This window comes from Carassius gibelio, chromosome B23 (genome assembly GCF_023724105.1).
Source record: "Carassius gibelio isolate Cgi1373 ecotype wild population from Czech Republic chromosome B23, carGib1.2-hapl.c, whole genome shotgun sequence".
Classification (NCBI taxonomy): domain Eukaryota; kingdom Metazoa; phylum Chordata; class Actinopteri; order Cypriniformes; family Cyprinidae; genus Carassius; species Carassius gibelio.
In genome coordinates, this window is record NC_068418.1 from 27,095,995 (window position 1) to 27,109,577 (window position 13,583).

Sequence of the window (13,583 nt, forward strand, 5' to 3'; positions counted from 1 at the left end):
GTTACAGGCTCAGGCGGTGATGAATTTCGTGGTTCGTTATCGTCCTGACGAGCAGCCGTCGCTCCGTCCTCATCACGATTCCTCCACGTTCACCATCAACATCGCACTCAACAGGAAGAACATTGATTATGAGGTGCACAGACTCTCCATTGTGTTATTGAGTGTTTCTACTCATAAACAAATAATACACTCATCTTTCTCTCTGTGTGTGTGTGTGTGTGTCAGGGCGGAGGCTGTCGGTTCCTGCGCTACGACTGTAAGGTGGAGTCTCCCAGGAAGGGCTGGTCGTTCATGCACCCGGGTCGTCTGACACACTATCACGAGGGACTTCCTGTCACACAAGGAACTCGATACATCATGGTGTCGTTCGTTGACCCTTGATGCTCTCGTGAACTCTCTCTCTCTCTCTCTCTCTCTCTCTCTGTGTGTGTTAGTGTTTGTTTCTCTGTAAATTACCTAACAAGATGTTTCATATGAGGCCAGACATTCACTCCTTCAACACAAATCAACCTTAAAGCTTGATCAGGAGAGTATTTTTACTTGATTTTATATAATAATAGAATCACAGATGTTTTTTAAAGAGCTTTAGTCCTCCATTATCTTTTGTACTCGAGCTTTGTACAAAGCGCTTTAAATTATTTGTTGCCTTTTGGAAATAAATATTGGAAACGAAGCCGGTGTCATGTGGCTTTAGTTCTAAAAGCAGATTCTTTGCAGAGTCATGTGTAATTGAAAGCAGGACTTGAGCAGTTCATTGATCATATGATGGCGACTGAGTGAAATCTCATTAATATGATGTGCATGATCTGTAAAGTATTTGTCACTGCAGAAACCAATATTAAACAAAGTTGAATCCACATTGAACGTATTTCCTCTTCTCATAAAATGTTAATGCATTTTAGTGACTTTTCCTTTCTTATGTAACAGTGCTGTGAGGAGGAAAACTCGATGACTGGGTGTCAGATCTGGAGCCTAATAACAGGAGGGTAGAAGTGTGTGTGTGTGTGTGTGTGTGTGTGTGTGTGTGTGTGGTAGAGCACACATTCCCAAAGACCTGTAGAACAACACCTTCAGGGCCGCTGCTGGTCAAATGTGTGTCCTGAGCAGGATTTATTGTTGTGCCCCCTTCCTCAAATATGATGATGGAAAAAACTACTAAAGGGGTGAAAAAAGAACTTTAATCAAATAAAAAACTAAATGAATAAATTGTATTTTTACAAATCACAATTGTGGCTTTTGACATTTACCCGTGGCTATAACTTTATTATTACTCAAATTTATTTTATAGTCTCAAGCATTCAGAAATCATGCAAAAGGAAACTAAGCAGTTTTACTATGATAAAACCATGGTTTATTTTTGTAAGGGTTGTGATATGCACATTTTTTGTTGAAGAAATTATAAAGCCTGTGTCATCTATAGCAGAAAATATAGTGTCCAAAAATGAAAGATGAAGTGAATATTTGAATGAAATGTTTGGTCAGTATCCTAAACAAGGATTTGATCGTCCTGTAAGTGTAACAGCAGCAATTACATGGCATTTTTAATAACATACATAAATTATTTATTTTGTATTTGCCTACATTATGTATTTTAACAGTGTTATTATTAACCTATCATTATTGCCTCACTATTTTTTATATAATGCATTTTACGTCATTTTAAAGGCTATTGATGGCTTAGGTCTGTTTTTATAGCAACAACAAAAAAACAAAAAATATATTACAGTATATTAATACTTTGTAAATTATTCATGACAACAGTATCTATACTTCATGTTGAGCATAAATAGCCTACTGATAAAGGACACCGTCAACAGTATTGATGGCAAAATAGACTATGTTTCACAGGTGCAATATTTGAAAATCGAAAATTATTAATTTATTTTTACAGTTCGGGAGTTCGGAGCGGGATCGCGAATCATTTGAGTCAGTTTGGGGATCGCGAGTCATTTGAATCAGTTCGGGAGTTCGTAGCGGGATCGAGAATCATTTGAGTCAGTTTGGGGATCGCGAATCATTTGAATCAGTTCGGGAGTTCGTAGCGGGATCGAGAATCATTTGAATCAGTTCGGGAGTTCGTAGCGGGATCGCGAATCATTTGAATCAGTTCGGGAGTTCGTAGCGGGATCGCGAATCATTTGAGTCTGTTCTGGAGTTCAAAGCGGGTTTGCGAATCATTTGAGCCAGTTTGGGGATTGAAAATCATTTGAATCAGTTCGGGAGTTCGTAGCGGTATCGCGAATCATTTGAGTCAGTTATGGGGTTCGCGAATCAATTGAGTCAGTTTTGGAGTTCGTAGCGGGTTCGCGAATCATTTGAATCAGTTCGGGAGTTCAAAGCGGGTTCGCGAATCATTTGAGTCTGTTCTGGAGTTCAAAGCGGGTTTGCGAATCATTTGAGCCAGTTTGGGGATTGAAAATCATTTGAATCAGTTCGGGAGTTCGGAGCGGGATCACGAAAGATTCGCGCTCGTAAATTTTCAAATTGGCCATAATCTCTAATTCGTTGCTGCCAACTGGGGTGGCAGCAGGGGTGGCAAGGCTTTCTTTTATGCAACCCAGGTAGATCTGCCCCTGGAAGTATCCAAACAGGTGAAAGAAACGTGTTCTCACCTAGTGTTTTCAGAATGGCGCGTCGAAAGTGTGTTCACTTCATAGCGCAGGAGTCTGTAATGCTTTGTCCGATAGACTGTATATGGGCTTTTAAGGTAAAGGCATTGCTGTCGCACATATATATATATATATATATATATATATATAGGGTTAGGATTATATATATATATATATACAGGGCCGTAGCTGGGGTTAGCAGGGCCTTGGTGAAAATGTTTGTTTATTTTTATTTATATGTACTATTTACTCAATATTTCAGTTTTTTTTTTCAAGTTTGCAAGTGTCAAGGTACAGAAACTGAATAATTAAATGTAAAATAGCACTGGATAGTTTTCAATGTAAAAATGAAATATTCAATCAAACCTACATTTATCAAGACACCTTCAACATTTCTCACATTATCACAGTTTATTTGCTATCGCTTGTAAAATGGTTATAAAATATGACAAGAACTTAGAGTTAAACTCTGTCAGAACAAATTCCTCTTGATAATGTCATAACTTTGATAGAAATGTATGTAATGGATTACAATCAAACACAACTTCAGACAACTGTTATTTTGACAATATTTACACAACTATCCATACTTTGTTGAACAATTACCAAGCAATGCCTCATTTTGTTCAGACTGTGGTGTGAAAAGGTTGCATTAGCAATTCAGAAAAAAAAGACATAAGCTATACATGGTGTTTTATAAGGTGCTGAATAATTTTTGATAGATAGATAGATAGATAGATAGATAGATAGATAGATAGATAGATAGATAGATAGATAGATAGATAGATAGTAGTTCACTGTATGAAGATTCTTTGGGTATAATATGTCACAGTTGGCTTAATTTAGCTATACCCCCTTACATAAATGTATTATAGTGTCCTGTAAACTACTAGTAATATATATATATGTATATAAAAAATTATATCTGGTGTCTGAATAATTTTTGGTTTGACTGTTAAAACTACAAAGTAATTCAGTCAAGAGCGGTGAGTGATTTTAATTTTAATTTTCTTGGATTAACATTACAGCAGCCAGTAGCTAAATTAGGCGCGGTCCCTTTAAGAGACGATGAACGCATCCAATATAATACACATCCCATTTTTCCTCAACTGTTTACTTTCACTTAAGAAATAACTGACAGTTTTTTCGAGCATAATGTCCAAGGTGGATATTTTGTATGTATTTGTCGGCACAAGAGCAAAAATAAGCAAATTCGATGTTGAAGTGTTTTGAGACGCCTCTCTCTGCGCGAGCCCTGAACTCCAGAAAACCCCGAGTTTGTATCTGTTCGTTCAGGTGCAGGAGGGACTTCAGGAGAACTTTGCAGAAGAAAGCTCGGTTCAGTGTCTCTGTCCGTGATACGCGGCTCTTTCTCTCTCCGCAGTTACTCTGTTCATCTTTTCTGCGTCTTGTGTTTGCATGCTTTAATGTTTAAATGGACAAGCGGTAAGGGTTAAAAACACGTGAAAAAGATAAGCTTTAGTGACGATGGGCAGCAGTGGCCCGTCAACTGTCCTGAGCATCTTTTTAGGCTGTCCTCAGTCAGTCGGTTGAGATCTTTGGAGCAAAATCGGTCAGCTCCCGACAGCATCAGGCGTTTTATTTATGGAGAGTAGAATTATTTATTATTTTAGTGAATGTAATCGATTAATCAGGACCAGGTTTCCCGATAACGATTGATTAGGCTTAAGAACGTTTACTATGAGTAATTTTACGATCGTTCGTTATTGTTTCACGTGCGTTTCCCAAAAATGCACTTAACAGTCGCAGTTTGTTCTGCTTTAAGTGCTGCTTAGGAGTCGCTGTCCGTTTGTCAGGTGCTGAAATGTCACCTAGCATGACTCTTCATTGTAGTCGTTTATTGATCTTCACCTAATGCTGCGTTCCAGACAGACAACTTGGATATAATAACTATAATACAATACAATATTACATTCATTTAAATAAATAAATAATTCTACTCCCCATAAATAAAACGCCTGATGCTGTCGGGAGCTGACCGACTTTGTGAAATTCGGCTCGAAGGAAGTGACGGCACAATGAGGTTGCGATTGTAAGATGCAGTCTGTAAGACGCGCACGGGAGCATGACGCGACGCAAGATATCGCAGAAAATGTAGAATTACTTTTAGCTGGAATGCATTTTAAATGTAACATATTTCATTTTATTTCGGATAATTAATAGACTTGTAAATATACTGTTTCGTTGAGGAATTAATCTTTCATGTAGTTTCATTTATAGATGAAAGCACAACATAGTCATTTATCATCACGCATAGACATAAATACAATCATAAAGTCCAAACTTTCTTGACTTAATTGTCAGATAAATTATAAATGAGCGTCTTGTGTTTTCATTTACAAACGTGACATTACTACGTGAATGATTAACTCCTCAACGGAACACTATTGTACTTAGGGCCCGGTTTCCCGATAACTCTCCCTCTTCGCGTGCTGAGAAGACTCGAAAGATATATCTTACCAAAGTTGTTTATGTTCCTAAGTGTGTTCCCCGAAGTGTCCCTTAGGAAGCTTCTTAGCACGCTGCCTCTTACGTCTGACGTCACAAGAGCGCTGTCCCGAGTGAGGGTGCTGAATTAGTTGACATCGATTGCTCAGGAATCGATTTTCCTCTTCACGCGAAGGTGCAATACAGTGTCAAGAAAGACAACACGTTCAATGCAAATGAAACATTCCTCAAATTATTCCAGTAACATTTATTTTAACATAGTTTAAGTTATCAGTAGAAAATAGACTATAAATTAAATGATCAAATGGTCAGTAATATGTTGTGACGGTTAGATGATCCCTCGCTAATCACGTTTCTCCTGGGATAGCAGACCAGCTCATCTACACGCTTGATGTGTCCCACAGACTGGACTCGATCTGAGGGAGCGCGCTCGAGCACCGCATCATTGTACAGTTTCTTTCACGGAGCGTTCGAGATCAAATCTGGAGGGATGCCAGAACCGATGTCGTCCTTAAAGATCGGAAAATCAGGATTTTTGAAGACTTGACACAAAGCACCAAAGACGCCAGGAACAAGCTTTGGCCTCTTGTGGAACGAGTGAGAAAGGAAGGGAAGAGAGCAGGCTTCAGAGGGCCGTCTGCATATGTGGACGGTAAAATGATTTCTTCCAAAGATCGGTTCGGCTGAATGATGCTGTGGCGTCCTCCTCCAGGAATCAATGCAGCAGATGACTTTCTTGATACCCACAGTTAAACACGAACTGCTCCAGGTTTCTTTTTCTTTTTCAGCTAATTTGAGTCTGGAGCTAGAAAATCTTTATGTGCTGGATCTTCAGTTCATATTTTTATTTTGGGTTTTAATCGTTTAGAACATTTCTCATAAAATACGGAATATTTACTTTTGAAACCATCCTTAGCTGTCAATAAGAATGAGCTCGTTTTGAACAAAATTTAAAGTCATTATGACTGAAAGAACGAAAGTGAGAAAGAACTGCAATTAAGGAAAAAAAAACAAAACAGACTTTTACTCATGCCCTTATACTTTTTATAATATGTCGCAGAGTCAGGCCATTTATCGCTTTTTTTTTTTTTTTTTTTGTCTTATTCTAGTGAAGTTTTTTCTGTTCTAATTGATATCTTGTTCTATACCTAGTTCTTTAGGTTTTATACTCTTGTTTATTTTTGTATATATTTGTCTTTGTTTTCTTTAAATGCCAGGGGTTTAAAAAATAATGGTAAAAGGAAGTCCTTATTTTTGTTTTCTAAGAGGCACAAAGTAGATTTCAGTTTTTTCCAGGAAAGTCACTCTACAGCTAAAGACTCTAAATTCTGGAGGTCACAGTGGGGCAATGAAATATGGTTGTCACACGGGTCAGAATATTCTGCTGGAGTAGGGATTATGAAGTATAATTTTAATGGTCGTATTCTGGGAACTAGTATTGATCCTTCAGGTCACTTCCTGCTAATAATAGTAGTTATTAATCAGTTCATAGTAATTATTATCAGCATCTATGGATACAACTCTGTTGGGGAACTCTGCACTTTCTTTAACACGCTAGATCATAAACTTTCATCTGCATTAGGAAAATATCCTCCTCCTTTCTGATTTTAGGTGGTGACTTTAACATAGTAATGAATAATATTCTAGATCGACACCCTCCAAGGAAAGCAGCTTCTCCAAACTCAAATCTTACAGCGTTTATGGATAAATTTGATTTAGTTGACCTATGGAGAGAAATGTACCCGGATGTAATACAGTACACCTGGTGTAACAAAGACCGCTCGAGACAGTGTAGAATCGATTATTGGTTGATCTCTAAAACATGAATAAATAATAATATCTCTATTAATATTAGTAACAGTCCACTGACTGACCATAATGCCATTTATATTTCAATGAATTTATCACAAAATACTACAATTAATACTTCTAAACTGTCACTTTGGAAACTTAACAGTTCTCTTCTTAAATATGAAAAGCTCAAAGAGAAGATTGATGAGTTAATCCAAATTTATTTGGAAAGAGCTGAATTAGAAAAATCTTATGGACTGAATTGGGAGCTTCTAAAATATGAATTAGGGAAATTATTAAGAAAATTTGGAAGTAATCTAGCAAAACAAAACAGATTAATTGAAGATGAAGTTCTTTCACAGCTTTCTTCTTTATCAGTTGGGGAACCATTGACAGAGACTCAAAACACTGATTACTCTAATCAACAGTATAAATTAGATGACCTGTACAGTACAGATCCAATATATTGATATTTTATTTGTTAACAACATACTTTTTGTACCTTAAAATCAGAAAATGTTATGAAATTAGAGAACTAAGCCAATAGTAGCGCTGGCGGTGTCATTTGATTTGGATGGGAACTTCCGATTGTGTCAGTTCGGGAGTTCAGAGTGTGATTCATTTGAGTCAGTTTGTGAGTTCAAAGCGGGTTTTCAAATCATTTGAGTCATTTTTGGAGTTCGGAGTATGGAGCGTGAATCATTTGAACCAGTTTGGGAGTTCGGAGCAGGATCTCGAATCATTTGAGTCAGTTTGGGGATTGCGAATCATTTAAATCAGTTCGGGAGTTCGTAGCATGTTCGCGAATCATTTGAGTCAGTTAGGGAGTTCAAAGCGGGTTCGCGAATCATTTGAGTCAGTTTCGGGATCGAGAATCATTTGAATCAGTTCGGGAGTTCGTAGAGGGAACGCGAATCATTTGAGTCAGTTTAGGGATCGCGAATCATTTTAATCAGTTCCGGAGTTCATAGCGGGTTCGCGAATCATTTGAGTCAGTTCGGGAGTTCGTAGCCGCGAATCATTTGAGTCAGTTAGGGGATAGCGAATCATTTGAGTCAATTTTGGAGTTCGTAGCGGGATCGCGAATCATTTGAGTCAGTTTGGGGATCGCAAATAATTTGAATTAGTTCGGGAATTCGGAGCGGGATTGCGAATCATTTGAATCAGTTAGTTGACATATGGAGAGAAATGTACCCAGATGTAATACAGTACACCTGGTGTAACAAAGACCGCTGGAGACAGTCTAGAATCGATTATTGGTTGATCTCTGAAACATTAATAAATAATAATATCTCTATTAATATTAGTAACAGTCCACTGACTGACAGTTGTGAATAAATAAGATGACCTGTACAGATCCAAAGCTAAAGATCTATTTCTTTAGGTTGGAAAGATCCAATGCTATGAATGTCTCTATAGATCGTCTCCAAACAAATGACAGAGTTCTTGACAAGCCTAAAGAAATAGCTACTTATTGTTCCAAATTCTATAGTAACTTATATACATCAAGATATTGTGATAATTCAGTCAATTCTGTCAAACAAAATAAAGTTATTTCATTAGAAGATAAAGAAGCTTGTGATGGTGATATGTCTCAATCAGAAATTGAACAGGCAATTAAGAGTTTAAAACATAATAAAAGTCCAGACAGTGATGGTCTAACCGCTGAGCTATATAAGATGTTTGTTAAAAATATATCTCCTTTCTTATTAAAAGTATTGGAAGAAAGTCTTGAATTGGAAGCAGTTCCACCAACCATGACACAAGGAGTCATCACCCTGATCCCCAAACCCAACAAAGATAAAGAGTGTCTAGAAAACTGGAGGCCAATCACCCTCTTAAATAATGATTATAACATTTAGCTTCAGTTTTAGCAAGAATAATTAAAGATGTCCTTAACTCTATTACTGATGAATCACAATCAGGTTTTATGGAGAAACGTCATATTACAAATTTGGGTTTGGAGATCACTTCTGTAAAGCCATCAGGACATTATACAGAAATAATAATAGTGTTATTAAGTTAAAATCTGGAACCTCACCAAGATTCAGTTTGTCACGTGGAGTAAGACAAGGCTGTCCTATATCTCCATATTTATTCTTACTTGCCTCTCAGTTTTTAGCTCTGCATATATCTACTAATAATTTGCAAGGTATCACAATTGACGATAGACAAATTATTATTAGCCAGCTGCTGACGACACAACTTTATTTCTGAATGACGTCTCCCAGATCCCTTTGGCTTTGAGATTGATCGAGTCCTTTTCCAGAGCTTCAGGTCTCTGCTTAAATATCAACAAGTGTGAGTTAATGTCAATCAAACGCTGTGATCTTCCTCGATTTGTAACATTCCTGTGAAAGATCAAGTTACATACTTAGGAATTTTAATTAATAAAGACAACAAAAAAAAAAAAGATGCAAAATCAATTTCGACCCTTTAAAGGTGCTGTAGGGAACTTTTGTAAAAAAATATTTTTTACATATTTATTAAACCTGTCATTATGTCCTGACAGTAGAATATGAGACGGATAATCTGTGAATAAATCAAGCTCCTCTGGCTCCTCCCAGTGTCCTATTGTCATTTGCAGAAACTCCATCGCTCCCGGTAAGAAACAACCAATCAGAGCTGCGGTCCGTAACTTTGTTTGTGTTCAAAATGTAGAACAATGTATATAATAAGAGAGTACACCATGAATCCATTTTCCAACCAGTGTTTTTGTGCTTCGGGGATACCGCGGCGGAGTAACCCAGTACCTTTGTGATTCTTCATAGACATAAACAGAGAGAAGTAGTTCCGGCTACGATGTTCTTCTGCAAGATGCAAGCAGTTCTGTTTATTAACCGCTAGAGCGTCAAAAGCTCCCTACCACAGCTTTAATAGTGAAAACCCAAAGAAAACTCAACTCATGGCTGCAGAGAGATTTGTCTGTAAGAGGAAGAATTTTACTCTCTAAAGCCGAAGGATTGTCTCGACTGACTTATGCTGCTCTTTCCTCGGAGGTTGATAAAGGAACATTGAAAAAAATTGATAGCATAAAACTCACTATATTAGGAAATCTGTAATAATGAATCAAACTAAACAAGGGGGACTGGATTTTGTAGATTTTACTACCTTAAATAATACTTTTAAAATTAATTGGCTGAAGAATTTGCTTAAAAATCCCTGCTCACTTTGGAATATTATATTTTCTCTAAAGTTGGTGGCCTGAGTTTCCTTTTACTTTGTAATTATAATATTTTAAAAATCCCTGTCAAACTTTCTAATTTCCATAAGCAGATGCTCTTGGCCTGGTCTTTAATATACAAACACAACTTTTCTCCGCACAGATATTATTTATGGAACAATAAAGATATTCTTTACAAGAATAAATCACTTTTCTTTGACTGCTGGTTTGAAAACAATCTTCTATTAGTTGGACAGCTTTTTAATTCCCAAGGCAGACTTTACAACGACTCAGATTTCTTACAGAAATATAATATCCCTGTAGCTGCGTATGAATATGCTGTTGTTTTCAATCCCATTCCCTCTGGTGTGTCTTTTCTGTTGCAAGGTTTTACATTTCCATGGCCATGTACTTACTCTAAATTTAACTGACACAATGATCGGAAATGTTTGCTTTTCTGCAGATCAACAAAAAATAACTATAAAACTATATCTCTCTTTCAGAGAGAGATGATAACGATTCCTTACATACTCCCTTATTGGAATAGTATTGTGGAGAATAAACCTTGGGAGAAAGTATGGACCTTGCCTCATAGATATCTGCTTACCAACAAAGTAAAAGAAATAACATTTAAGTTAATTCACAAATGTTACCCAACTAAAGCCTTTCTTAGGAAATATAAGACATTGACGTGAGTTGCTGTTTTTGTCATTCTTCTGAAGAAGACTTCATTCATTTATTTTGGCAATGCTCCTACACTGAAACATTTTGGTCAGATTTTTGGCGTTTATTCAGTGTTATTTTGTAAGTGACTTCTCTTTTTGTTTTCATGATGCTTTCATGATTTCTTTGGATTGTTTGACTATTCAAAAGAGAATATTGGAAAATATTACATAATTTATGTTTCCTGTTAGCTAAATTTCACATTCATAAACAGAAGTTTATTGGCTCTAAACCTCTTTTTTCTTTATTAAAATTGGACTTAGACAAGTACATGGAAACTATCCAAAGTTTTATTAATTTGAAAGCTATGAAAACAGTCTCTTTATATTCGTCCTTTGTGTCTTCTGGAGATGTAATTTTATTACCTTGTTTTTCTTGTTGTTACCCTGGCATAACTAACAAATCTGTGTGTGTGTGTGTGTGTGTGTGTGTGTGTGTGTGTGTGTGTGTGTGTGTGTGTGTGTGTATATATATATATATATATATATATATATATATATATATATATATATATATATATATATATATATATATATATATCAGGGTTTCCGTTGTCCGGTAATTGCTGGACATTGGCCGGAAAAATAAAATAAAATGTCAGACAAAATTAAATCTCTCCGGTCAAATTGTCCGAATAAAATTGTCAAAGTGACCGGCAGAGGTTTCCTTTTCCGGACATTTTGATGATATGCCGGTCAAGTATCGCCTCTTAATTAGTCAAGGTGAGGAAAACTGGAGGCAGGCTATGTAACATAAAAAATGACATAATCAGGCGGCCGAATGCAACATGTTTATTAGCTTAACTTTCAAATAGACGATAAAAAAAAAACATTTTCTACTATGGTTCATTTCTTCATTCGGATCTATTTGCGATCCATTCCATTCTAAACAAACAAAGCATATGTTTCGTCCTTGTTTCATTATAGATTAAGATAATAATTCATAAATGCACGCATAATTATCAGTGAACTTGATAAAAGTTGCTGATATGTTTTACATGCATGCACAAACAAATGCCTTTCCACTTATGTGTGCAAAATTCAGAATGAAATGAATGTGCAGCAATTTGTACAAATAGAGATTCTAGGTCTACTATACATGTTGTAGACATTAAATAAGCTTATTTAGTTTAATATTTGTTAAAATATTATAATGTAATTTTTAAATTTATGTTGATTATGAAAAGTGAACCGCACGAGTAAGATAAGATGCGCAATATCGAGAGACATGGAGCGGGTCAGACATGATTTTGACCACTTAATTAAGTTTTGTTTAGTAGAAATACTTTTTTGAAGTGAATTTCGTTTTGTATAAATTGTATCTTAATTTTAATTAAAAAAAAAAATTATCAACCAATTGCCTGGATTTAATACATAAGAAGCAAATATAGCAGACCACAGGCCTAATCATGCAGGCGCCCTCGCGGACACTTGCATTGCTAGTGAACTGGAGTGCATCTCATCCTAATTTAACGAAACTCAGCGTAGGCCTCACAGACATGAAATATATCTTAAGAAAGCTTGAAATGTCTTTTTAACAATTTAAAACGAATTTTTTTTTTTACCTATGCTAATTACACATTAAATTCAGGTAGGCTACTGAGTCGCTGTCCTCAGTGCCCAGAAAAGCGCTGAAACCGAGATGAAAGGGGAACCCGTTTTTATTTATTTATTTTTCTGGATGCCCACCTACAATCAAAATCCTGGCGCCGCTAGTGCTTCGAAGCGGTCTGATATCAAGAAATAACAGACCGCATTCCACATTGGGATTCAACCAAGCCATGTAATAATGTTTAATAACTTTCAAAGGAGCCTGTTCCTTCAAAACATAGCCAAAGTTCGGTGTATTTTTGCTTTATACATTTTAGGCTTATTCTCAAATTCAGATTGTGTTTGGGGGGCGGGATTATTAGGCAATTTTATTCGGACAATTTGACCGGAGAGATTTAATTTTGTCTGACATTTCATTTTTTTTTTCCGGCCAATGACATTTCTTTTTTTTTTTCCGGCCAATGTCCGGCAATTACCGGACAACGGAAACCCTGAGCTGGACATACTGTTTTTCCATGCAATTCTAAAAACTTCCAAGTTAGTTTTTCTCCATTTGTGTTCAAGATTAGGCGTTACTTTCTTGAGAGCGTGAGTATTACTGTTATACCATGGCACAGTACGTTTTTCTCTAACCTTTTTCAATTTGATCGGGGCAACAGCTTCTAATGTATTAGAGAAAATAGTGCCCATGTTGTCAGTCATTTCGTCTAATTCATGTGTATTTTGGGTGTGGGACAATGGTTCTTCACAGGCCCACTGTCAGGCGAAACTGGGTTTGCCCAAAAAATAAAATAAATAAATAACCAAAAAAATAATAATAATATGGCACTACTCGCAGAGATGTAAGGTGTAAAGTGATGTTTATTTACAGTGCTCGAGAGGTGAAACAGTCCCAGTACACAAACGACCCAAAAGCGATATACAAAAGTAACAAAGAAAACTGAAACAATAAACCCTATACAAAAGGAAAAGAATACAAAAAAATATATAAATATATCCACGCAAACTCCTCTAATGATCGCTCGTTCACTCGTTAACTGACACCCAAAAGTTCTTTGGGGCTCCTATTTATAGTACAAGCCCCGCCTCTTTTGTTAAAATCATTGCATAAATTAGTGGGTAAGTATTTCAGGTGAGTATGAACAATTTTCACAACATCACAAAAATATATACACAAAAAAATAGCAAAATATTTACGGAAACAAACTCCAAACCAAAAATAACAAATACAAATGTAGACACACAAAAATTAGCATAATAATAATAATAACACATTTC

General features: G+C 36.3%; 1 protein-coding gene across 1 annotated transcript in view; it reads left to right on the forward strand.

Annotated features, from left to right (window-relative positions):
* plod3 (procollagen-lysine, 2-oxoglutarate 5-dioxygenase 3) overlaps positions 1–857 on the forward strand; it is a 13,542-nt gene extending 12,685 nt beyond the window's left edge. Inside the window, exons 18-19 of the mRNA XM_052593783.1 lie at positions 8–133; positions 226–857. Coding sequence (XP_052449743.1) covers positions 8–133; positions 226–381 — 282 coding nt within the window. The 3' untranslated portion in view covers positions 382–857. The remainder of the gene's footprint in view (positions 1–7; positions 134–225) is intronic.
* Positions 858–13,583: the final 12,726 nt, after the last annotated feature.